Source organism: Ranitomeya variabilis, chromosome 6 (assembly GCF_051348905.1).
Source record: "Ranitomeya variabilis isolate aRanVar5 chromosome 6, aRanVar5.hap1, whole genome shotgun sequence".
Taxonomy (NCBI): Eukaryota; Metazoa; Chordata; class Amphibia; order Anura; family Dendrobatidae; genus Ranitomeya; species Ranitomeya variabilis.
The window spans coordinates 427,721,141-427,748,634 of NC_135237.1; the positions used below are offsets into that span (position 1 = coordinate 427,721,141).

Consider the following 27,494-nt stretch of genomic DNA (forward strand, 5'->3'; position numbering starts at 1 on the left):
TGCCACACAGGTAAGGGCCCAAATGTGCCAGTCCGTACAGGTCAGATGTTGCAACAAAACACCCCTCAGCTCTTGCCTGCCCGGTGTTCCACTGTAAACTTGAAATTTTGTTGGGACAGAAACCACCTGGTGACTTGAGAATTCCCCTCCTTGGCTTGACCCATCCAAGTAAGATGGGAATGATCGGACAACAGACGTAATGTCCTCTCCAGCAAATAAAAGCAGATAAACTCAAATGACCACTTAATGGCAAGGCTAGGATAATCTTTAAGCTCAGGTTACCCATGGGTGCTCTTCCCCGTTAATAGCCTGGGACAGTATCATGCTTCGGTCTACTTCCAAGGAATCTGTATGTATGATAAACTTTCTTTTGAAGTCGAATGTGACCAGGACAGGTATTCCACACGATACAGACTTTAATGTCATGAAAGCCTTCTCGTTCCAAGCATTCTCCCTTTCTGGCAGTCTGTCAATGGAGAAGTCAGGGTGACAAAATTGCAAATTAAATCTGCTGTAATACCCAACTTACCCCAGAAAATCGCTCACCCACGAGCCTTGTCGTGAGAGGGCCAGGCCAGTTCTGTATTGCTTCTATTTTGTTCACCTTGTGATTGAGGACTCCTCGACCAATTACCACATTTTCCCTCACCCAGGACAAAGTATAATCTTGGAGTTGCGTGGTACCAAAATTGCCACTAGAGACATTTAAGTCTGACAATTAGGGCCCCGATGGCAAGTCATCTATTTCACCGCCCATAAATTCAAGGAGGGTTTTCTCCCCCTTTTCCACCGGAATGGAGATCATCCCTACAGTCGGCATCTTTTCCTCAGGGCCACAAGGTTTTTGCAGTACTTCTGAATAATGCGACGAATCAGCTACTGGCGTGGTCTCACGTTCACTGGATGGGACAACTGTTGGCCACAGGGCTCAGAATAAAGGAAAATCCCTCCCTAGTATCAGTTTGTAGTCCCTGTGTATAAATAACACTCCGATTTTCTGGCAGGTGAATCACTTGGTTGCACTTGGTCAGCCTGTACCGGGGTCACAGGCTCACCGAGTCCAGGAAGGCCACAACCGTGGTGCCCTCTATTTCAACTTAACATGAATGTTTATCACTGGGGGCTTCCATCGTGCCATTCACACAGACCCTTTTAGCATACAGGGACTGTCGGTACCAAAAGTTTGTGTCCATGGGCTCAGCAAGGTGTAGGCTGTCGGCCCTTATGTGGTCTCGCTCGTGGCAATGCCAGCAGACTATTGCTAGACACGTCCTGAGCGGCGGACCTTGGTTCTGCCCTGCGGGGTGGAGATTTTCAGGACTTTCCTTCCATCCTACACAGAGTTTTTTGTAGCCCCATACCGCTCTACAATGTCCACCATCTGGAGAACATTACTAGGGGACTCCTGTCCGACCCAACACTGCAGTGGGTGTGGTAAGGCACTCCAGAATGTATCAGCCACTATGCAATCCACCATGGCAACAGGAGACAGTACCAGCTGGCGGAAACCACTTTTGTATCAGGTGCAGTAAGTCATAACACTGGGACCTCACCAGTTTGAAATGGTTAAACTCCAACTCTTGCACCTTCTGGGCTCGTACCAACCCATTTGCACCAAGTTGTGCAAGGATCTCACCCTTGACAATTGTGTAGTTCACCACTTGCTCAGCCGGTAAGTCCCAATAGGCCTTCAGGGTCCTGACGCCAGAAACAGAGCGATGATTTCAGCCAATTGATCCCGGGGTAGACCTTCCCTCTAGACCACTCTCTCAAACATGCAGGTAGGTCTTGACGTCATCTTGGGATTTGTGCACGGACCCCTTTCCAGACATCGACATCGAGCTCCTGCTGTCTGTAGCGCCTTCACGTGCTGTACTAGGAGTGCGTTTGTCTATTTTTGTTGGTTAAATATCTGTTGCTGGGTGGCTTGCAGTTGCGCTTTCACCACTGCCTCCATCTCTGCAGAATTCCCCGTTTGGGAAGATGAAAAAAAGTCAGATCTTCGTGACAGCCTCATTGCGTGTGCCCACTAAACTTCAAGCCACCAAATGTGGAGATTTGCACTGTTAGTCAATGGCACGGATGCAGTAAAGAGGCACACGCAGGTTTTCATTTTAAGCTCAGTGTTTTATTCACACTGGTAGCAGAAGAAAAAAACACAGTCTTACATCACACAATTTAAAAGTCTAGCTTGTTTCCACCATACAGATTAGGGTCTGATGTTGCCACAAAGCATCTCTCATCTCTTTCCCACCCACCAACACACTGAGAAGTTCTGGCTGTCTATTTATGCTGTCCTCAGACCTGCAGCTTTGCAATCTGCGAGATGCCCCAAAAACCCAGAATAGCAAAGAAGGTCTAGGCCAGGTCTTGATCTTCTCTCCTGCTGTGTACCAGTGTGAAAGGCATCTACTGGAAGGAACATATCTCCCATCCAGCCACCATCTGTCTCATTATAGGGAATTTTCCGAAGGGGGTTCCATCTGAACCACCTATTTCAGAGATTTACATGGAAACCCCAGTGTAAGCGCTCAGCGCAGAGCGCAGGGTAAAAATGTGCGCTGAGCCTTACAGCAATTTTTGGGAGGCAGAATGAAAAAATCAACAGCAGGTGAAGAATTGCTTTTATTTTTTACGTTTCTCGTGCGGTATAAGTGATTAGGTGACTTTATTCTTCGGGTCGGTGCAGTTACAGTGATATCAGATTTATATCGGGTTTTTATGTTTGGCTGCTGTCACACACTAAAAGACACTTTTTGTGCAAAAACAAGATTTTGCATTGCCATATTTTGAGAGCTATAATTTTTCCATTTTTTTTGTGGGACGAGTTGACGTTTTTATTGGTACCATTTTCGGGCACATGATATTTTTGATCGCTTTCTATTCCGATTTTTGGGAGGCAGAATGAACAAAAACCAACAATTCAGGAATTTTTTTTTATACCATTCTGTTTGTGGTAAAATTGATAAGGCTAGGTTCACATTGCGTTAGGGCAATCCGTTTAGCGCTAGCGAATTGCGCTAACACAATGTATTTGTAGGGGCCGTGTTTAGGGGTCGCGCTAACGTCCCAGCTCTCGCAGATCCCCGATCTGCGAGAGCGGGGAACGGACCTCGGGCGCGCCGCGGACGCTGCTTGCAGCGTCCGAGGCGCGCTACAAAAGAACGGCACATCGCTAGCGCGAGCCGAAAACGGCACGCGCTAGCGATGCGCTGCAGGCGAAATTTACATTGCTGTCAATGGGTGCGCTAACGGACCCGTTGCACGGCGTTAATTGCGACATTTTCGCCGTGCAACGCTGTCCGTTAGCGACCACCCACTAACGCAATCTGAACCTAGCCTAAGGCAGCTTTATTCTTAGTGTCAGTATGAGTACAGCGATATCTTATTTATATCTTTTCTTATGTTTTGGCGCTTTTACACAGTAAAAACTATTTTATATAAAAAATAATTATTTTTGCATCCCTTTATTCCGAGAGGTATAACTTTTTTATTTTTCCACTAATGGAGCTGTGTGGGGGCTTGATTTTTACGGAACAAGATGAAGTTTTCAGCGATATCACAGTCTATTTCCTTTTTTTTTTACGGTGTTCACTGAAAGGGTTCACTAGTGTAAAAACAGTATAGGTCGGGTCGTTTCGAACATGGTAATACCAAATACGTGTACTTTTTTTTTTTACATAAAAATAATTATTTATGGGTAAATATATACTAATTATTATTTTGTGATTTTAATTTTTTTTTTTTTACAATTTTTCTTTTACTTAGTCCCTCTATGGAACACCTTAAAACCGTCAATTTTGCTCTCACACAAGCTTGTTAAAATATGCTCTGACCATGGTCTAAGAAGCTGCTGCTAGCCTGGTGACCTGGATTCACCCTGGCAATGTTCGGTCCCTCATGATGACGTAGCGTGGGCGCCGATCAGAGGGGAGAGGGACCCCCTCACTCTCCCTGCCTTAATAAATGCGATTGATATTGATCGCAGCATTTAGGAGGGTAAACTGCAGGGATCCTGGCAGTAAGAGCCGTCAATGGAGTTGTTCGCTGAACACCCGCTGGCCATCGCTCGCAGTTAGAAGTGTGCAGGCAATCGCCATGACGTATATATACTGGTTGGGATGTCCGTCCCTTCCATGACATATATATATATATATATATATATATATATATATATATATATATATATATATATATATATATATATATATACTGCAAGTATCAGGAAGGGGTTAAGAGAGTTTTGAGGGGCATGACAAAGTAAAGCCAAATTCACTGATTGAGTGGGGGTGCTCTAGGATTGGGGCTGGTGGGTTTGCGTGCCAGGGCTGGGGGCAGCAATGGAGAATCACACAGGTGCCATTATACCCTAAGGCCGGTGTGACGGCAGCAGGACAGCACATATTGCTGGGATCTGAGGGCTGACATCTCTGTGTACAGGATCAGCACTTCTATCCAATACTGATCTGCAGACATTGGGTCTGGCCTTTCCCTTTTTCCCATAGTTAACACGCTGATTTTATTTAGGTAAATACTGCACAGTGTGACCACCACCTCATAACCTGCACGTCCTCACAGTCCAAACAAGCTCAGGGTGTCCGTGGATTTTTACAACAAGCTCCCCCATTACAGTATAACACGTCTGGTCCCGCACTGCCCGTCCGCCACGCTGTCACTCACTTGGCTTTGTAAGTTTTCCTCTTCCGTGTCAGCCATGGAGCCTGCATGTGTTTCCTGTGAAAGTGCAGCGGCAGTGCAAGACTTCACCACTAGGTGGCGCTCGTCGCCTATGAAGGTTTTCAGTGTGCGCTCAGCAACCATGCTCCTGTACGATGTGCTGCTTGTGTCACTGAATGTATGTGATTGATGGTGGCTAAATGGCAGCCTCGGCATCCTAGTGGAAATGGGCTGTCCCAGGTGGTCCTGTACATAGCTAATTCAACTCATTCAACTGTCCATGTGCAGTACTTACTGGAACAATTAAAAAATACCCCCCAGTCTCCTGTGCCTAGACATTGCTATCACGAACGTTGCCCCCTAGTTTATATTTCAGAAGTCTACCTAAACCCAGTGCCAGCACAGGCGAGTGCCAGAGCCCACAGGGCCGAGAAATCATGGGCCCCCTGGCAGAAGTCCTAAATGGGCCTGTGGAGTAGACGCATAAGGCCTACCTTAGGGAGTGGGCTATGCATTGAGACACTTATACAGTCATGTCGTCTCTATTGAAGCCTCTTACCGATGTAAAACCAAACAGTGAATTCCCCCACAGTACCCACCACACACAGTATGATGTTTCCATAGCTCTGCAGTATAACAGCAGCATAACATACAGTGATGCCTACAGAGTATAACGTCCCCACAGTTCCTCCAGAAACAATATGAGGCACCCCAATTCCTTAACACATATAGTGGGGAAAAAAAGTATTTAGTCAGCCACCAATTGCGCAAGTTCTCCCACCTAAAAAGATGAGAGAGGCCTGTAGTTGACATCATAGGTAGAGTAGACCATAACTATGAGAGTCAAAATGAGAAAAAAATCCAGAAAATCACCTTGTCTGATTTGGCAAGATTTATTTTGGAAATCATGGTGGAAAATAAGTATTTGGTCATTAACAAACGTTCATTTCAATATTTTGTTATATATTCTTTGTTGGCAGTGACAGAGGTCAAACGTTTTCTGTAAGTCGTCACAAGGTTGGCACACACTGTTGGTGGTATGTTGGCCCATTCCTCCATGCAGATCTCCTCTAGAGCAGTGATGTTTTGGGCCTGTCACTGGCCAACACGGACTTTCAACTCCCTCCAAAGGTTTCTATGGAGTTGAGATCTGGAGACTGGCTAGGCCACTCCAGGACCTTCATATGCTTCTTATGAAGCCACTCTTTCATTGCCCCGGCGGTGTGCTTAGGATAATTGTCATGCTGAAAGACCCATCCACGTTTCATCTTCAATGCCCTTGCTGATGGAAGGAGGTTTGCACTCAAAATCTCACGATGCATGGCCCCATTCATTCTTTCATGTACACACATCAGTTGTTCTGGTCATTTTGCAGCCCCCTGTATACAGTATGAGACCCCCCACAGCTCACCCACACAGTATGATGGCCTCACAGCCCCCACGTGATATGACGCCTCCACAACCCCAAAATAGTGTGATGGTCCCACACGGTATGATGTTCCTACAGCTCCTCCACACAGTATGAAGTTCCCCTGCACATAATGGGGCACGCAGTATCCTGCAGAGTGGTGATAAAGATTTGTGTGTCAGACATCCCCATTACTAACCCCATAGTCAAAAGAAATAAACACACCCACACAACAAAGTCATTTAATTGTAAAAAGCACTCTCTGACCCTCTTTTAACCATTTAATACTATTAAAAAAAAATAATAATAATAATAATCCAAAGGGGACCGCCATAAATCCATAACAAGGAGAGCCCCACGACAATCCCAGACATCGGGAGACTGTGGGGTGCGGTGACATCAGTGATGTGACCGCTGAGCGCAGCCACTGGAACAACACTGAGCAGTGACATCTGTAAAAACGGATGTCACAAGTACTGCACACATGGACATGTGAATGGTGCCTAACAGAGTACATTAAAAGGGTGGGTCTATTTCTGGAAACAAAAAGATGCTAATATTGTTTGACAAAACAAATAAAAAAATACTACTTACTCCCTTTCTAAGTCTGGTCTTCCAGTGGCAGAATGTTTAACCTATTAATGACCGCCTGTACGCTTTTTAACGGCGCTAAGGCCGGCATCACACTAGTGAGTTTTACGGACATATGAGAGGCGCAGAAAATACGCATTGCACATGGTACAATGATTCTCTATGGGGCAGCTCCTATCTGGCATATTTTACGCATCCGTATTTTACAGTCTTGTACAGCTGTAGAAAATCGCAGCATGCTGCGTTTGTCAGCGTATTGCGCAAAAAATCCGCCAATGAAAAATGGGGGCGAGAAAAATACGGATTACAAACGGGCCAACAGTGTGACTTGCGAGAAGTGTCAGTGAGACACACACACACATATATATATATATATATATATATATATATATATATATTTCATACAGCGCTAGATAGCAGAAAAGCTGGTAATTCAATTGCCGGCTTTTGCTATCTCCTTCCAAAACCCGACAGGATATGAGACATGGTTTACATACAATAAACCATTTCATATCCCTTATTTTTTTTACATATTCCTCATTAGTAATGTTCCAAGTGTCTGTGTGCAAAATTTTGGGGCTCTAGCTGTTAAAATAAAGGATTAAATCACGGAAAAACTTGTCATGGGCTCCAGCGCAATTTTCTCCACCAGAGAGGGAAAGCCAGTGACTGAGGGCAGATATTAATAGCCTAGGGAGGTACCATGGTTATAGGACCCCCCCCCCCCCGGCTAAAAACATCTGCCCCCAGCCACCCCAGAAAAGGCACATCTGGAAGATTCGCCTATTCTGGCACTTAGCCTCTCTTCCCACTCCCGTGTAGCGGTGGATTATGGGGTAAAAAAGGGGTAATAAAGGGTTAATGTCACCTTGCTATTGTAAGGTGACATTAAGCCAGATTAATAATGGAGAGATGTCAATAAGACACCTATCCATTATTAATCCAATAGTAGTAAATGGTTAATAAAGCACACACACATTAGGAAAAAAGTATTTTATTGAAATAAAGACACGGGGTGTTGTAATAGTTTATTATACTATAAATCCAATTGAAGACCCTTGTCACCTGAAACAAAGTTAAAATAAAAAAGTCAACAATATCCTATACCTTCCGTCGTTCAGTCTTGTCCCACGCTGTAAATCCATCTGAAGGGGTTAAATAATTTTACAAGAAGGAGCTCTGCTAATGCAGCTGTGCTCCTGGCTGTAAAATCTGGGGAATGAATGGGAAGCAGGGGAACGTAGCTACCAAAACTTGCGGTGCTGTGCCCCCTGCTGGCATAACCTCAGATGAACTCGAGCGTGAGAAAATACCGTATATACTCGAGTATAAGCCGACCCGAGTATAAGCCGACCCCCCTAATTTTGCCACAAAAAACTGGGAAAACTTATTGACTCGAGTATAAGCCTAGGGTGGAAAATACAGCAGCTACCGGTGAATTTCAAAAATAAAAATATACCGTTCATTATTGCCCCAAAGGAGGTTCCATATAAAGCTGTGCCATATATAATGCTCCATACCGTTGATTATTGCCCCATAGATGCTCCATATATAGCTGTGCCTTATAGAATGCTCTGCACCAGTCATTATGGCCCCATAGATGCTCCTTATAAAGCTGTGCCATTGCTCTGCACCATTCATTATGGCCCCATAGATGCCCCATATACAATGTTCTGCACCGTTCATTATGGCCCCATAGATGCTCCATATAAAGCAGTGCCATATATGCTCTGCACTGTTCATTATTGCCCCATAGATGCTCCTTATTAAGCTGTGCCTTATATGCTCTGCACTGTTCATTATTGCCCCATAGATGCTCCTTATAAAGCAGTGCCATATATGCTCTGCACTGTTCATTATGGCCCCATAGATGCTCCTTATAAAGCAGTGCCATATATGCTCTGCACTGTTCATTATGGCCCCATAGATGCTCCATATAAAGCAGTGCCATATATGCTCTGCACTGTTCATTATGGCCCCATAGATGCTCCTTATAAAGCTGTGCCATATATGCTCTGCACTGTTCATTATTGCCCCATAGATGCTCCTTATTAAGCTGTGCCATATATGCTCTGCACTGTTCATTGTTGCCCCATAGATGTGCCATATATAATGCTCTGCACCGTTGCCCCATAGATGTGCCATATAAATCTGTGCCATATATAATGCTCTGCACCGTTGCCCCATAGATGTGCCATATAAATCTGTGCCATATATAGTGCTCTGCACCGTTGCCCCATAGATACTCCACATAAATCTGTGCCATATATAACGCTGCTGCTGCAATAAAAAAAAAAAAACACATACTCACCTCTCTTGCTTGCAGCTCCTCAGCGTCCCGTCCCCGCGTCTCTCTGCACTGACTGATCAGGCAGAGGGCGGCGCGCACACTATATGCGTCATCGCGCCCTCTGACCTGAACAGTCAGAGCCAGTGGACGGGAAGACAGAGCGGCGCCCGGCGGGTGGAACGTGGACAGGTGAATATAAAATACTCACCTAGTCCCGGCGCTCCTGGCGCTCCCCCTGCCTGTCACACTGTCTTCGGGTGCCGCAGCTCTTCCTCTGTCAGCGGTCACTGGCACCGCTGATTAGAGAAATGAATTTGCGGCTCCACCCCTATGGGAGTGGAGTCCATATTCATTTCTCTAATGAGCGGTCCCACGTGACCGCTGAACAGGGAAAGAGATGCGGCACCCGTAGACAGTGTGACAGGCAGGGGAGCGCCAGGAGCGCCGGGACTAGGTGAGTATGCCTCAGCGCCCTCTCCTCCTCACCCGCCGACCCCACCGCCGACCGTGACTCGAGTATAAGCCGAGAGGGGCACTTTCAGCCCAAAAATTTGGGCTGAAAATCTCGGCTTATACTCGAGTATATACGGTAATCAGAAAAATTCCCATGCTCGAGTTCAACCTTAATGTCACCTTACAATAGCAAGGTGACATTAACCCTTTATTACCCCATATCCCACTGCTACACCGGAGTGGGAAGAGAGTGGCCAAGTGCCAGAATAGGCGCATCTTACAGATGTGCCTCTTCTGGGGTGGCTGGGGGCAGATGTTTTTAGCCGGGGGGTCCTATAACCATGGTACCTCCCTAGGCTATAAATATCTGCCCTCAGTCACTGGCTTTCCCACTCTGACGGAGAAAAATGCGCGGGAGCCCACGCCCATTTTTTCTGTGATTTAACCCTTTATTTTAACAGCTAGAGCCCCAAAATTTTGCACACAGACACTTGGAACATTACTAATAAGGAATACAGTTAGGTCCATATATATTTGGACAGAGACAACATTTTTCTCATTTTGGTTATAGACATTACCACAATTTAATTTTAAACAAAACAATTCAGATGCAGTTGAAGTTCAGACTTTCAGCTTTCATTTGAGGGTATCCATATTAAAATTGGATGAAGAGTTTACGAGTTTCAGCTCCTTAACCTGTGCCACCCTGTTTTTTAAAGGGACCAAAAGTAATTGGACAATTGACTCCAAGGCTATTTCATGGACAGGTGTAGGCAATCCCTTCATTATGTCATTCTCAACTAAGCAGATAAAAGGCCTGGAGTTGATTTGAGGTGTGGTGCTTGCATTTGGAAGGTTTTCCTATGAAGTAAACATGCGGTCAAAAGTGCTCTCCATGAAGGTGAAACAAGCCATTCTTAAGCTGTGAAAACAGAGTAAAAACCCATCCGAGAAATTGCTACAATATTAGGAGTGGCAAAATGTACAGTTTGGTACATCCTGAGAAGGAAAGAAAGCACTGGTGATCTCATCAATGCAAAAAGACCTGGGCGCCCACGGAAGACAACAGTGGTGGGTGATCGCAGAATAATCTCCATGGTGAAGAGAAACCCCTTCACAACAGCCAAACAAGTGACCAACACTCTCCCGGAGGTCGGCGTATCAATATCCAAATCTATCATAAAGAGAAGACTGCATGAAAGTAAATACAGAGGGTTCACTGCACGGTGCAAGCCACTCATAAGTGTCAAGAATAAAAAGGCTAGACTGGACTTTGCTAAAAAACATCTAAAAAAGCCAGCACAGTTCAGGAAGAACATTCTTTGGACAGATGAAACCAAGATCAACCTCTACCAGAATGATGGAAAGAGAAAAGTATGGCGAAGGCGTGGTACAGCTCATGATCCAAAGCATACCACATCATCTGTAAAACACGGCGGAGGCAGTGTGATGGCTTGGGCATGCATGGCTGCCAGTGGCACTGGGTCACTAGTGTTTATTGATGATGTGACACAGGACAGAAGCAGCCAAATGAATTCTGAGGTATTCAGAGCCATACTGTGTGCTCAGATCCAGCCAAATGCAGCCAAACTGATTGGTCGTCGTTTCATACTACAGATGGACAATGACCCAAAACATGAAGCCAAAGCAACCCAGGAGTCTATTAAAGCAATGAAGTGGAATATTCCTGAATGGCCAAGTCAGTCGCCTGATCTCAACCCAATTGAGCATGCATTTCACTTGTTAAAGACTAAACTTCAGACAGAAAGGCCCACAAACAAACAGCAACTGAAAACCACCGCAGTGAAGGCCTGGCAGAGCATCAAAAAGGAGGAAACACAGCGTCTGGTGATGTCCATGAGTTCAAGACTTCAGGCAGTCATTGCCAACAAAGGGTTTTCAACCAAGTACTAGAAATGAACATTTTATTTAAAATTATTGAATCTGTCCAATTACTTTTGGTCCCTTTAAAAACAGGGTGGCACATGTTAAGTAGCTGAAACTCCTAAACCCTTCATCCAATTTTAATGTGGATACCCTCAAATGAAAGCTGAAAGTCTGAACTTCAACTGCATCTGAATTGTTTTGTTTAAAATTCATTGTGGTAATGTCTATAACCAAAATGAGAAAAATGTTGTCTCTGTCCAAATATATATGGACCTAACTGTATGTAAAAAAATAAGGGATATAAAATGGTTTACTGTATGTAAACCATGTCTCATATCCTGTCGGGTTTTGGAAGGAGATAGCAAAAGCCGGCAATTGAATTACCGGCTTTTAAGCTATCTAGCGCTGTATTAAATATAAATATATATATATGTGTGTGTGTCTCACTGATATATATATATATATATATATATATATATATATATAGACTGTATATATGTTTTCATGAATATATGAGCCCATGGATCCATTGTATGTCCGTTTTGCAAGCTGGCGAGAAAATCTCGCTGTACGGATGCCATACAGATTACATACGGAGGTTTACATGCGCAAAATATGCTGCCACACCCTGCCTACGGATGACATACGGATCACTATTTTGGGAACATTTCTGTGTATTACGCATGTAAAATACGGACCGTATTTCCCTACGCTGAGTGTGACGCCGGTCTAAGAAATAAGGGTATAGCGGCCCCCCAGCGTCGGAAAATCTCCGGAGTCTTGGCTACCGGGGTAGCTGAGATGATTCAGGTCGGTTTTTACCATCCTCAGGCTTGTGATCGCCGTTATTCAGCGAAAAGTCAGATTTTCCATTCATTTCTCTTCTGATACGATCTAGCATACTAGAGGAGAGAGAAATGGGGTCCCCCATGCCCCCCGGTACCTCTGCCCTCCCCGGATGCTCCGGCTCCGTCCCCTGGCACTCCACGTCATCTTGCCGGAAGAAAATGGCGGGCGCATGCGGAGTGTGCCTGCCGAGATCTGCCGGACGGTACTTGGCAACAATAGATTTTTCCTATTGGTTCATTTTGATCACTGTTATAGACTATCACAGTGATCAAAATAAAAAAAAATAGTAAATCAACCCCCCCTTTATCACCCCCTTAGGTAAAAATAATAACATTTAAAAAATGTATTTTTTTTCCACTTTTCCATTAGGATATGTGCACACGTCCGGAAAGTATGCAGAAAGTTCCTGAGAAAATCATGAGGTTTTCCGCAGGAATTCTGCACGCGTTTTTGTCGTGTTTTTATCTCGTATTTTGCGCTGATTTTTCGCGTTTTATTCCGGAGGTTCCCAATGCAATAATATAGTGGGAAATCCGCTTAAAATCCGCGAAATTAATGAACATGTTGCGTTTTTTTTTCTGCATGTGTTTTTTTCCAAGGAAAAATATGCAACATGCACAAAAATTGCGGAAACCATTATAAATGATGGGATGCATATGTATGCGTTTTTTTAAGCGTTTTGGTTGCGAAAAAAATGCGCGAAAAAACCCGAAAAATCCGGAACGTGTGCACACAGCCTTAGGGCTAGGGTTAGAGCTAGGGTTATGTTGGGGTTAGGGATGGGGTTACGGTTGTGGTGTTGGGGTTAGGATTGTGATTACTGTTAGGGTTGGGATTAGGGTTAGGGGTGTGTTGGGGTTAGGGCTCTGTTAGGCTTGGAGTTATAATTGGGGGGGGGGTTTCCACCATTTAGGTACATCAGGGTGTTTCCAAACGCGACATGGCACCTGTCGTTGATTCTAGCCAATTTTGCATTCAAAAAGTCAAACGGTACTCCCTACCTTATGAGTCCTGCCATGCACCAAAACAGTGGCTTTTGCCCACATACGGGCTATCGGTGTACTCAGGAGAAATTGCACAACAAATTTTGTGGTCTATTTTCTCCTGATACCCTTGAGAAAATAAAAAAGTTTGGGCCTAAAGTAAATTTTTTGTGAAAAAAGTAAAATGGTAATTTTTTCCTTCCACATTGCTTTAGTTTTTGTGAAGCACCTGAAGGGATAATAAACTTCTTGAATGTGGTTTTGAGCACCTTGGGGGTGCAGTTTTTAGAATGGTGTTTTGGGTATTTTCTGTTATATTGACCCCCCCAAACTCACTTCAAATGTGTGGTGGTCCCTAAAAAAATGGTTTTGTAAATGTTGTTGGAAAAATGACAAATCACCGGTCAAATTTTAACTCTTATAACGTCCTAACAAATTATGTTTCCAAAATTGTGCTGATGTAAAGTAGACATGTGGGAAATGTTATTTATTAACTATTTTGTGTGACACCATCCTCTGATTTAAGGGCACAAAAATTAAAAGTTTGAAAATTGCAAAATTTTCAACATTTTTGCTAAATTTCCGTTTAGTTTTTTTTTAATAAACGCAAGTTATATCAAAGAAATTTTACCACTGCCATGAAGTACAATATGTCACGAAAAAACAATCTTAGAATAATTATGTTGAAGTGTTCCAGAGCTCTAACCTCATAAAGTGACACTGGTCAGAATTGTAAAAATTGGCCTGATCGTTAAAGTCAAAATTGGCTCGGTCACTATGGGGTTAACAAGCCTAACATTGCTGGCAACTTGTATAGCAAGGAACTACTGCAGCCAATGATTCACAGCAGAGGTTGTGCACTGCCTGCTTGAAAACAAAGATTAGGACAACCACTGGGAAAAGGGGCCGGAGCAACCGCGCAACCTCAGAGTATCTCAGTATAAACTCTCACATAACCCTATAGCAATCCCAAAAGAGCTGTGAAGTGTTATGGCGCCACAGCCCTGCTGGAAGTCCTATTCATTTCATAAGACAAACGCAGAAAATGTTCTAAGGTCAGGTGCCAGTGTGAACACATTTTCTGTAGCATCATCTAAAATGAAGAATACAGGATCGAGTAGAAATGAGTATGAATTCTGGAGTCAGTATTTATTTAGGGGTTCGGCTTGTTATTGTCATCGTTAGGACATGGTTAATGTCCTGTTCTCTCAGGGTTAATTTTGCTGGCCTCCTTTTGGATCTGGGAGGGGTATTTATACTCACTACAGACTAGGATTGCCTGTCAGCTATACTTACGTCTTGTCTGTGTGCCTGACCTCTGGAGTGTGTGCTCGGTTTGCATTTGTGTTCCATGCTCTATGTGCGTTACTCTGCTCATTTGTTCTTTTGGATTTCTGACCTCTGGCTTCTCTTCTGACAATCCCGTCTCTCCCCTTTGATACTTCGTGATCCCCTGGTTCTGATCTTAGCTTGTTTGACTATTCTCCTGTGTGTATGGCATCTGGCTCCGCCCCCAACCGCCTCCCACTCTGTCACATGGTTCAGGTCCTGTTTCTTACCTGGTTAGTAACCTGGCGTTTTGCTTAGCTCCCTTGCTGCTGTGTGCAGCTCTCCCTGCAGCAGTAATACCCGGGAGCCGTGACAGTTACAGTATACGTACTTGTAAAAGGGTCATATCTTGGTCTGTATTTATTTAAGGGATTTTTTTTATCTTCTATCATTTTTTTACAGGTTGTCTGAATTTTCTGGTTGGCCACCCCGCTGTACAGTCAATGAGTGGTCCTTACTCTTACGGATCAGGCAGGCCACTCAAATAGCCAGCATGTGATATTACCACACTGATGTTACTATACTGGTTGACCAACCCCAGTTTGCCAATGCTATAACAAATCATTCTGAAATCTGCCCCAGAGTAATCACTGTGCTAAAGGTATGTGTACATGAGGTGTCTTAGAGCAGTTCTCTTAGCATTTTTTTTGTGACGTCTTTGCCTGTTTTTCTTTTCTTTCTTGACTTGTGTTTTTGCTGTGTAATCTGAAGACATCATCTCTTATCAAGCTCTCAGGTTTTGTTTGCATGCAATGATTGTATTAGCACCAAGAGCTTATATTTGCTGTGACCCAGCAGCACCATGCCTCCTGGTGTGACTGCGCCCCCTCCTGTGACAGGCAGCTCACTGTCTATGGACATTGTATATACCGAGTCTGGTGTGGGTGGGGGCAGCTTTCTCAGCTCTGCTTCATTGCGAAATCTAAAAGCTCTGTGTGAGAACAGCTGAATCCAGTAATCTATGTGATACATTGCTGGATTCAGCTTTTCTTTTCCTACATGAAGCAGCTCTCAGATGAGGCAGCAAAAACCTGCTGACAAATTCCCTTTAAAGCAGTGAATGGTTTCCAAACAGAAGCCGCTTCACATATGATGAGCTCACTTTCTTTAACCACTTGGCGGCTTTGAAAACCTGACGTCGTTCAAAGAAGCTCAAAAGACTGACCTTCTGAAAAGCCTGTTGTTTTTTATTACAGTGGATACGGAGAGGATCTGCCTGAAAACGACGTTGCGTGTACATACCCTAAGATTTTGGGAAACACTCCTCAATATATGTGCTCAGATGATGAGAAATTATTTTTGGGAGAGAAAAAGGGTATATATTAGTTGGGAAATGCCAAGTATACCTATAACTAAGGACTCGCTGTAGTCCACAACACTTCAGGTTATCATGTATGCTCTTTCATTTCTCATCTGAATTTTTAAAGGGCACCTGTCACCCCGTTTTTTCAGTATGAGATAAATATACTGTTAAATAGGGCCTGAGCTGTGCATTACAACAGTGTATTTTGTGGACCCCGATTCCCCACCTATGCTGCCAAAATACGTTACCAAAGTAGCCGTTTTCGCCTGTCAATCAGGCTGGTCTGGTCAAAAGGGCGTGGTGTCTTCCCCCATATCTTGCTTAGTTTTCCGTTGGTGGCGTAGTGGTTTGAGCATGCCCAAGGTCCCGAATCCACTGCACAGGGGAGTTAAAAGAGCGCGATGTGCACTATTTCATTGGTGGGGGCGGCCATCTTCCTTTGGCCGCGCGTGCGCAGAAGTGGCGCTCTGCTGGCCGCGGCTTCAGGAAAATGGCCGCTTGATGCCGCGCGTGCGCAGATGGAGATCGCGGCGGCCATTTTCCTGAAGCAGAGTTCGCATCTCGGCTTCAGGAAAATGGCCGCCGCGATCTCCATCTGCGCACGCGCGGCATCCCGCGGCCATTTTCCTGAAGCCGCGGCCAGCAGAGCGCCGCTTCTGTGCACGCGCGGCCAAAGGAAGATGGCCGCCCCCACCGATCACCAATGAAATAGTGCACATCGCGCTCTGTTAACTCCCCTGTGCAGTGGATTCGGGACCTTGGGCATGCGCAAACCACTACGCCACCAACGGAAAACTAAGCAAGATCTGGGGGAAGACACCACGCCCTTTTGACCAGACCATCCTGATTGACAGGCGAAAACGGTTACTTTGGTAACGTATTTTGGCAGCATAGGTGGGGAATCGGGGTCCACAAAATACACTGTTGTAATGCACAGCTCAGGCCCTATTTAACAGTATTTTTATCTCATACTGAAAAAACGGGGTGACAGGTGCCCTTTAATGTTTTATTCATGTTTTTAATAAAATGGAATTATAATCTTCATGAAGTTTGATGAAGCAGGGCCTATGATTTCTCTGAAACTCAGTAATGCACTTATTTTTCTAATTTAAAAGAGAACCCGTCGCCTCGTCTTAAGCTATTAAACTGGGCCAGTGTGCTGTTAGTGATGAAATGTGCATCGCTAACATGTTTTTTCAAAGAAAAGATCCCAGTATTAGGCTTAAAAATCCCTTTATATCATTAGAGGATTCCCTCACACCCCTTTTCTTTCAGTCTTAGGAGCAGCGATTTTAGCTTTTCTGTCACGATCAGTCAGTGTGGTTTTGAAATTATGCACACTCACAGGATTGCGATTGATTGGCCTGACGTCATGGCAACCACGTAGAAAATCCCGCCCATGCGCCCTGCCCATCTGCTCCCCGGCATGCGCACTGACTCTGGGTGTACAGCCCCAGCTTCATAGTGGATGGGCAGGGCGCACAAATGGGATTTGCTATGTCTTTGCTGTGACGCCAGGCCAGTCACGGCAATCATTCGCAATCCTGTGAGTGTATAATTTCAAAACCACACTGACTGACCGTGACTGAAAAATAGAATTAGTCTTACCGGTAATTCGGTTTCTAGGAACCTTCCACGACAGTCACCTAGGAGGATGTCTCCCCACCCTAATGGGGGACAGGAACACAAAGAGGTTAAATAACCCTCCCCTTCCTGCTAACTCCAGTGTTTTTTCTGGCCATAGTAGCGTGAATAGTTACCACTAAAGTGCAGGAATCATCCAGAGAAATATCAGATAGGGAGGGAAATTAGTGCTGTCGTGGAAGGTTCCTTGAAACCGAATTACCGGTAAGACTAATTCTATTTTCTCTAGTCACCTTCCACGACAGTCACCTTGGAGATATACCAACGTTAATTTCTTTAGGGAGGGACCACAGCATGTAGAACACGTCTGCCTGAAGGTCAGATCCCTGTTGACATTCAGCCTGTAATGTCTGATGAAGGTATGAACAGAAGACCATGTGGCGGCTCTGCATATCTGCTCTGATGAGGTGTTTCTTCTTGCTGCCCATGACGTGGAGACCGACCGGGTAGAATGGGCCTTCAGAGAGATCGGCGGAGGGAGATCTTTGGCCAAATATGCAAGGCAGATGGCTTGTTTTATCCAGCTTGCAATCGTGCTTTTAGCCGTCTTCTTCCCTTTATTTTATCCTGAGAATTGGATAAAAAGATTCTGGTCGACCCTCCAAGATTTGGACTGCTCCAGGTAATGGAGAACTACCCTGTGGACATCCAAGGTATGGAAGTTTTCCTCCTTCTCGTTGGAAGGGTTTGGACAAAATGAGGGCAAAACCACATCCTGACCCCTATGAAAATCTGAAACGACCTTGGGCATAAAGACAGGTTCTAGATGTAGGATTATGCTGTCAGAATTTATGGATAGAAAAGGTTCTTGAATTGACAAGGCCTGCAATTCTCCTACGCGCCTAGCTGTGGTAATAGCGACTAGGAACACCGTTTTAAGTGTTAGGATTTTAAGGGGTAGAGAAGACAAAGGGCTCAAAGGGTGGTTGAGTTAAACTATTGAGTACTAAATTTAGATCCCAAGGAGGGATCCGACTAGGGAGACTAGGACGAAGTCTACTAGCTGAAGTTATGAATTATTTGATCCAGCGGTGGCCAGCTAGATCCTGGTGAAAAAAGGAACTGAGGGCCGATACCTGAACTTTCAGAGTGCTCAGGGAAAGTCTAAGATCTAAACCCTTCTGGAGGAAGTCCAGGATTTGAGAGATGTTGGGGTGGAAGGGATCCGGGACTCTGGGAAGACACCAGGAAGAGAATTTCTTCCATACTTTGTTATAGATACCGGTTTCCTACTCTTTTGGAGAGTTTGGATAACCCTGAGAGACCTCTGGCTTTTAGAATGTTGGTTTCAGTAGCCAGGCAGGTAGATTCAATTTTTTGAGATCCGGATAAAGGAGGGGACCTTGGAAGAAGAGATCGGATCTTTGAGGAAGAAGAATGGGACCTTCCTTGGTCATTCCCCTCAAGGTGCTGTACCAGCTCCATCCTGGCCACAATGGGGCGATCAGGATTGTTGTGACTCTGTCTGACCGGATTTTCTGCAGTGTCTTTGACAACATCGGAATTGGCGGAAAGGCGTAAGCCAAGTTGAAGGTCGATGGATGAATGAGAGCATCCATTCCCAGAGCACCCTGCACAGGGCTGAGGGAGAATTATGTTTCTGACTTTGTGTTTTGGGAATTCGCAAACAAGTCGACCTCCGGGGTTCCCCATCTCGAGGTTAAGGATAGGAAAACCTCCTGATTCAGGCACCATTCTCCAGGATGCACGTCTTTCCTGCTGAGGAAATCCGCTTTGGTGTTGTCCGAACCCTTCAGATGAAAGGTGTTTCTCTGCCCAGAGAAATATCCGAGCTGCCACTAGTTTCAGACTGGTATACTTTGTGCCCCCCTGGTGATGAAGATAAGCCACAGTCGTCACGTTATCGGAGTAGACACGAATATGACGGCCTTGGATCAGAGGTGAGAGGCAGCTAGCAGCGCTTCCTCTACTGCCTTTAGTTCCCTCAGATTGGAGGATCTGGAACTTATGTCTGTGGGCCATCGACCCTGAAAATATGATTGATCCACCACGGCACCCCAACCTCTTCGACTGGCATCTGTGTGGAGCACTTACAGAGGGAGCTGATCCCAGCTTACCTGTTGTGAGCTCTGTTTTCAGGCTCCCCCTTGTGGTCACTGGTGGTATGGTGTGACTTTTGCTTTGGGCTCCCCCTGGTGACTTTGTCTGTTATCCTGCTGGTCTCTGGCTATCAGCTGGTTCGTTATCCTCTGGGAGGTTCCTATATAGCTCTGTTTTACTTCCACTTGTTGCCGGCTGTCGATGTAATCAGTGCTACTCAGATTCCTTCTGACTACCTTGCTCCCAGTCCATCCAGGATAAGCTAAGTTTTGTTTGCTCATTTTTTGATCAGCAGTGTTTATCATGTTTTCTTGTCCAGCTTGCTAAAATGTAATTCCCTCGCTTGCTGGTTGCTCTAGTGGGCTGAGTTTCTCCCCACACACCGTTAGTTGGTGTGTGGGTTCTTGAAATCTCAGGATGGATATTTTGTAAGGGTTTTTATTGATCGCATAGACCCCTGCTTTATTTTCTGCTTTCTAGTACTAGTGGGCCTCTTTTGCTGAATCTGATTTCATCCCTATGTATGTGCCTTCTTCTTACTTCACCGTTAATATTTGTTGGGGGCTTCTTTATCTTTGGGGATTATTTCTCTGGAGGCAAGCGAGGTCTTTCTTTCTCTTTAGGGGTAGCTAGTTCCTCAGGCTGGCTCGAGACGTCTAGGAATTTTTTAGGCACGTTCACCGGCTACCTCTAGTTGTGTTGGATAGGTTTAGATTTGCGATCAGTCCAGTTACCATCTCCCTAGAGCTCGTCCTTAGTTTATTCACTTGCTGGTCTATTTGTGATCCTCAGCCATTAAGGATCATAACGGTACAGCCGGCCCACAAAGTGTTAATTGCATGGCAGAAGCAGGAGAAAAGAAGCCTTGAGAATTTTTTTTTTCTTCTTGTTGTTGCCGTGTGTCTAGCTGCTGTGCTAGCTTCTCTCCTCCTCTTAATCTTGGTGTGGCTCTGAGTTCAGCTGCTGACATGGATGTCCAGAGCTTGGCTTCCAGTCTGGATCATCTTGCTGCTAGGGTTCAAAGTATTCTGGATTTTGTTGTTCACAGTCCTATGTCTGAGCCTAGAATACCTATTCCGGAGTTGTTTTCTGGAGATAGATCTAGGTTCCTGAATTTTAAGAACAATTGTAAGTTGTTTCTTTCTTTGAAACCTCGTTCCTCTGGTGATGCCGTTCAGCAAGTTAAGATTATCATTTCCTTTTTGCGTGGTGACCCACAAGTTTGGGCCTTCGCATTGGCGCCAGGGGATCCTGCATTGCTTAGTGTAGATGCGTTTTTTCTGGCCCTTGGATTGCTCTATGAGGAACCTAATCTTGAGAACCAGGCTGAAAAAGCGTTATTGGCCCTCTCGCAGGGGCAAGATGAAGCAGAGGTGTACTGCCAGAAATTTCGGAAATGGTCGGTGCTTACTCAGTGGAATGAGTGTGCCCTGGCTGCTAATTTCAGAGAAGGTCTTTCTGAAGCCATTAAGAATGTAATGGTGGGGTTCCCTACGCCTGCAGGTCTGAATGAGTCAATGACTCTGGCCATTCAGATTGATCGGCGGTTGCGGGAGCGCAAACCTGTGCACCATTTGGCGGTGTCTTCTGAACAGACACCTGAGTCTATGCAATGTGACAGAATTCTGACCAGAAGTGAACGGCAAAATTATAGACGGCAAAATGGGTTGTGCTTTTACTGTGGTGACTCAGCTCATGTTATCTCAGCATGCTCTAAGCGCAAAAAAAAGGTTGATAAATCTGTCACCATTGGTACTTTACAGCCTAAGTTCATTTTGTCTGTTACCCTGATTTGTTCCCTGTCATCTTACCCGGTTAATGCCTTTGTAGATTCAGGTGCTGCCCTGAGTCTGATGGATTGGTCATTTGCCAGGCGCTGTGGTTTTGATTTGGAGCCTTTAAAATTCCCTATTCCACTAAGGGGAATTGACTCTACACCATTGGCTACGAATAGACCTCAGTACTGGACACAAGTGACCATGTGGAAGAAAAGACCCAAAACACCCTAAAGGATTACCAGAAAATATCAGAACAAAGATCTTTATTTTGAATATATAATTCATATACAGGAGTAACAACACATAGTAAAATATCATAAAAACTGCATCATATTAAAACCAACCACAGGACCAAAAAAAATAGTTGCATAAAATATGCAGGCCACGATATCCTAGTATATATTATCTGCAGTCCCTCACCCACACTGCTCTAAAATCTAAAGACTCAATTGCAAAGAGATAAAGTGCAAAAAAAAATTTTTGTGCTATACCGTGCCAAAAAAATCACAGAAAATCACAAAAGAGTTCTTTAAAAGTGCAAAATAGTGCTTCTATAGCCACCATGTAGTGTGCTAAATTGCACACAACAATTACTTAAAAGTGCAATAGTGCCCAAAAGGGTATATGTTTATATATATATATTGTGCCAAAAGACAGCAGAAAAGTGCACAGTGTCACAACTAAACCACACATATATGTGCAGGCTGGAGGGGACTAACAATAGTTACCAATGTATTACCTCAAATATGGCCGGGTCCTGTGATGGCGCAGGGGTGCGCCATCACAGGACCCGGCCATATTTGAGGTAATACATTGGTAACTATTGTTAGTCCCCTCCAGCCTGCACATATATGTGTGGTTTAGTTGTGACACTGTGCACTTTTCTGCTGTCTTTTGGCACAATATATATATATAAACATATACCCTTTTGGGCACTATTGCACTTTTAAGTAATTGTTGTGTGCAATTTAGCACACTACATGGTGGCTATAGAAGCACTATTTTGCACTTTTAAAGAACTCTTTTGTGATTTTCTGTGATTTTTTTGGCACGGTATAGCACAAAAAAATTTTTTTGCACTTTATCTCTTTGCAATTGAGTCTTTAGATTTTAGAGCAGTGTGGGTGAGGGACTGCAGATAATATATACTAGGATATCGTGGCCTGCATATTTTATGCAACTATTTTTTTTGGTCCTGTGGTTGGTTTTAATATGATGCAGTTTTTATGATATTTTACTATGTGTTGTTACTCCTGTATATGAATTATATATTCAAAATAAAGATCTTTGTTCTGATATTTTCTGGTAATCCTTTAGGGTGTTTTGGGTCTTTTCTTCCACTAGGTGGCGGTGGTCACCAATCTACACAGTAAACCAAGAATTTTTTCATCTCTGTATTGAGAACTATATATATGAGATATATTCTCTATATTTGTGGTTTTTGCTGTGTTTTAACCTTGTATACAAGTGACCATGTGCATGACTCCTGTTCATCAGGAGGTGATTCGCTTTCTTGTATTGCATAATTTGCATGATGTCGTCGTGTTGGGTCTACCATGGTTGCAGACTCATAATCCAGTCCTGGATTGGAAAGCTATGTCTGTGTCAAGTTGGGGTTGTCAGGGAATTCATGGTGACACTCCTGTGGTGTCAATTGCTTCGTCCACTCCTTCTGAAGTCCCTACGTTTTTGTCAGACTACCAGGATGTATTTGAGGAGCCCAAACTCAATTCTCTACCTCCTCATAGGGACTGTGATTGTGCTATAAATTTGATTCCTGGTAGTAAGTTTCCTAAGGGACGACTTTTCAATTTATCTGTTCTGGAGCATGCTGCCATGCGGAGTTATATAAAGGAGTCTTTGGAGAAGGGACATATTCGCCCATCCTCTTCCCCTCTTGGTGCAGGATTCTTTTTTGTGGCTAAGAAGGATGGTTCCCTGAGACCTTGTATTGATTATCGCCTTTTGAATAAAATCACGGTCAAATTTCAGTATCCTTTGCCATTGTTAACTGATTTGTTTGCTCGCATTAGGGGGTCTAGTTGGTTCACCAAGATAGATCTTCGTGGTGCGTATAACCTTGTGCGTATAAAACAGGGTGATGAATGGAAAACTGCATTTAATACGCCTGAAGGCCATTATGAGTACCTGGTGATGCCTTTTGGACTTTCTAATGCTCCTTCAGTCTTTCAGTCCTTTATGCATGACATCCTCCGTGAATATCTGGATAAGTTTATGATTGTGTATCTGGATGATATTCTGTTTTTTTCGGATGATTGGGAGTCTCATGTTAAGCAGGTCAGGATGGTCTTTCAGGTCCTGCGTGACAATGCTTTATTTGTGAAGGGCTCAAAATGTCTTTTTGGAGTCCAGAAGATTTCTTTTTTAGGTTTTATTTTTTCTCCTTCTACTATTGAGATGGACCCAGTCAAGGTTCAGGCTATTCATGACTGGACGCAGCCTACATCTGTTAAGAGTCTTCAGAAGTTCTTGGGTTTTGCTAATTTTTACCGTCGCTTCATAGCTAATTTTTCTGGTGTTGTTAAGCCTTTGACGGATTTGACCAAGAAAGGTTCTGATGTGACTAATTGGTCCTCTGCGGCTGTGGAGGCCTTTCGGGAGCTGAAGCGCCGGTTTTCTTCGGCTCCGGTCTTATGTCAGCCAGATGTCTCACTTCCTTTCCAGGTGGAGGTTGATGCTTCCGAGATTGGAGCGGGGGCTGTTTTGTCGCAGAGAAGCTCCGATGACTCTGTGATGAAGCCATGTGCTTTCTTTTCAAGAAAGTTTTCGCCTGCCGAGCGGAATTATGATGTCGGTAATCGGGAGTTGTTGGCTATGAAGTGGGCATTTGAGGAGTGGCGACATTGGCTCGAGGGAGCTAAGCATCGTGTGGTGGTCTTGACTGATCACAAGAATTTGATTTACCTCGAGTCGGCCAAGCGGCTGAATCCCAGACAGGCTCGTTGGTCGTTGTTTTTCTCTCGTTTTGATTTCGTGGTTTCGTACCTGCCTGGTTCGAAGAATGTGAAGGCTGATGCTCTTTCTAGGAGTTTTGTGCCTGACTCTCCTGGAGATTCAGAGCCGGCTGGTATCCTTAGAGAAGGGGTGATTTTGTCTGCCATCTCCCCAGATTTGCGACATGTGCTGCAAGAGTTTCAGGCGGATAGACCTGATCGCTGTCCACCGGAGAGACTGTTTGTCCCGGATAGATGGACCAACAGAGTCATCTCCGAGGTTCATTCTTCGGTGTTGGCGGGCCATCCTGGAATATTTGGTACCAGAGACTTGGTGGCCAGGTCTTTTTGGTGGCCTTCCTTGTCGCGGGATGTGCGTTCCTTTGTGCAGTCTTGTGGAATTTGTGCTCGGGCTAAGCCTTGCTGTTCTCAAGCCAGTGGTTTGCTGTTACCTTTGCCTGTCCCGAAGAGGCCTTGGACACACATTTCCATGGATTTTATTTCAGATCTCCCTGTCTCTCAGAGAATGTCTGTCATCTGGGTGGTGTGTGATCGTTTTTCTAAGATGGTCCATTTGGTGCCCTTGCCTAAGTTGCCTTCCTCCTCCGAGTTGGTTCCACTGTTTTTTCAAAATGTGGTTCGTTTGTACGGGATTCCTGAGAACATTGTTTCTGACAGAGGATCCCAGTTTGTGTCTAGATTTTGGCGGACCTTTTGTGCTAAATTGGGCATTGATTTGTCTTTTTCGTCGGCCTTCCATCCTCAGACGAATGGCCAAACCGAGCGAACTAATCAGACCTTGGAGACTTATTTAAGATGTTTTGTTTCTGCTGATCAGGACGACTGGGTTACTTTTTTGCCGTTGGCCGCGTTTGCCCTTAATAATCGGGCTAGTTCTGCTACTTTGGTTTCTCCTTTTTTTTGTAATTCGGGGTTTCATCCTCGTTTTTCCTCGGGTCAGGTGGAGCCTTCTGACTGTCCTGGAGTGGATGTTGTGGTTGATAGGTTGTATCAGATTTGGAATCATGTGGTGGACAATTTGAAGCTGTCTCAAGAGAAGGCTCAGCTCTTTGCCAACCGCCGTCGCTGTGTGGGTCCCCGACTTCGCGTTGGGGACTTGGTGTGGTTGTCTTCTCGCTTCGTTCCTATGAAGGTCTCCTCTCCTAAGTTCAAGCCTCGGTTTATCGGTCCTTATAGGATTCTGGAAGTCCTTGGCCCTGTGTCATTTCGTCTGGACCTCCCGGCATCATTTGCTATTCATAATGTGTTCCATCGCTCGTTGTTGCGGAGGTATGTGGTGCCTGTGGTTCCTCCGGTTGAGCCTCCTGCCCCGGTGCTGGTTGAGGGAGAATTGGAATACGTGGTGGAGAAGATCTTGGATTCTCGTATTTCTAGATGGAGGCTCCAGTATTTGGTTAAATGGAAGGGCTATGGTCAGGAGGATAATTCTTGGGTTGTCGCCTCTGATGTTCATGCGGCCGATTTGGTTTGTGCCTTCCATGTGGCTCATCCTGATCGCCCTGGCGGTTTTCATGAGGGTTCGGTGACCCCTCCTCAAGGGGGGGGTACTGTTGTGAGCTCTGTTTTCAGGCTCCCTCTTGTGGTCACTGGTGGTATGGTGTGACTTTTGCTTTGGGCTCCCCCTGGTGGCTTTGTCTGTTATCCTGCTGGTCTCTGGCTATCAGCTGGTTCGTTATCCTCTGGGAGGTTCCTATATAGCTCTGTTTTACTTCCACTTGTTGCCGGCTGTCGATGTAATCAGTGCTACTCAGATTCCTTCTGACTACCTTGCTCCCAGTCCATCCAGGATAAGCTAAGTTTTGTTTGCTCATTTTTTGATCAGCAGTGTTTATCATGTTTTCTTGTCCAGCTTGCTAAAATGTAATTCCCTCGCTTCCTGGTTGCTCTAGTGGGCTGAGTTTCTCCCCACACACCGTTAGTTGGTGTGTGGGTTCTTGAAATCTCAGGATGGATATTTTGTAAGGGTTTTTATTGATCGCATAGACCCCTGCTCTATTTTCTGCTTTCTAGTACTAGTGGGCCTCTTTTGCTGAATCTGATTTCATCCCTATGTATGTGCCTTCTTCTTACTTCACCGTTAATATTTGTTGGGGGCTTCTATATCTTTGGGGATTATTTCTCTGGAGGCAAGCGAGGTCTTTCTTTCTCTTTAGGAATTTTTTAGGCACGTTCACCGGCTACCTCTAGTTGTGTTGGATAGGTTTAGATTTACGATCAGTCCAGTTACCATCTCCCTAGAGCTCGTCCTTAGTTTATTCACTTGCTGGTCTATTTGTGATCCTCAGCCATTAAGGATCATAACACTTACCCCTCGCCGAAGGTTTCGGCCTTTTAGCCACCACGACAGGGCTGCTTTCACATGTCCGGGAAGAGGGATTCTCCTGGACAGGGTGTTCTGATACCTCCGAGAATGTAGGAGAACGTGAGTCTGGAGGGTCCGAGTGTGTGCCTGGGCCCAGGATACTGCTTGAGTGCACGAAGTTAGGGACCCTAGAATAGACATGGATTCCCTCAGAGTTGGGGATGTTTGTTGCTTGAATCTTGATTCTCTGGCAAAGGTCGTGCTGACGGTTTTCGGGAAGGAAGGACATCCTTTTCTCTGAATCCAGGAGAATCCCCAGGAATTTCTTCCTCTTGGAAGGCTGTAGGTCCGACTTTAGGAGATTCGGGATCCAGCCCAGGGACTCGAGAATAGCCAGAGTTTTTAATACGTCCTGATTCAGCTGCGACGTTGAAGGAGCCATGATAAGAAGATCGTCTAGGTAAGGGACCAGGTAGATTCCCTGATGACTGAGGAAGATGACTGTTTCCCTCATGATTTTTGAGAATACTCTCGGGGCCAAGGATACTCCGAAGGGAAGGACATTGAATTGGTAGTGAGAGATCTTGTGGTTGTGGGAGATTGCGAACCTGAGGAACTTCCTGTGATCCGGATGGATTGGAACGTGATAATAGGCGTCCCTCAGGTCTATCGTTGCCATCACCCAGTCTTGTCCAAATAGCAGGATTGCGGTTTTGACTGACTCCATCTTGAACCTCCGATACTTGCTGACCTGGTTCAAGGGTTCCAGGTTTATGATCAGCCTGCATTTCCCGGAGGGTTTCCATATGAGGAAAAGGTGAGAATAATGACCTCTGCCTAAATCCTGCTGGGGTACATGGGAGATCACTTTCTCAGAAGTTCCTGGATTTGAAGGAGAAAGGAGTCAAGAAGGTCTGGGGGTTGTTCCGGGGTAATTCTCAGGCAATGGGGGGGGGCTCTCGAA

The 27,494-nt window shown here is 44.9% G+C and overlaps 2 protein-coding genes across 3 annotated transcripts in view; one reads left to right on the plus strand and one right to left on the minus strand.

The window, feature by feature from the left end:
- Positions 1-4,913, minus strand: part of IMPACT (impact RWD domain protein) — a 47,189-nt gene extending 42,276 nt beyond the window's left edge. The window contains exon 1 of one of the 2 annotated variants that reach the window (XM_077270369.1): positions 4,681-4,913. In XM_077270369.1, the coding sequence (XP_077126484.1) occupies positions 4,681-4,893 (213 nt within the window). In that variant the 5' untranslated portion in view covers positions 4,894-4,913. Of the gene's footprint in view, positions 1-4,576; positions 4,661-4,680 lie in introns of those variants that run through there. The other variant, XM_077270370.1, reaches the window with a different exon arrangement.
- A 9,956-nt stretch (positions 4,914-14,869) lies between these two features.
- OSBPL1A (oxysterol binding protein like 1A) overlaps positions 14,870-27,494 on the plus strand; it is a 253,732-nt gene continuing 241,107 nt past the window's right edge. The window contains exon 1 of the mRNA XM_077270363.1: positions 14,870-15,068. The gene's annotated coding sequence lies outside the window, so the exon portion shown is untranslated. The remainder of the gene's footprint in view (positions 15,069-27,494) is intronic.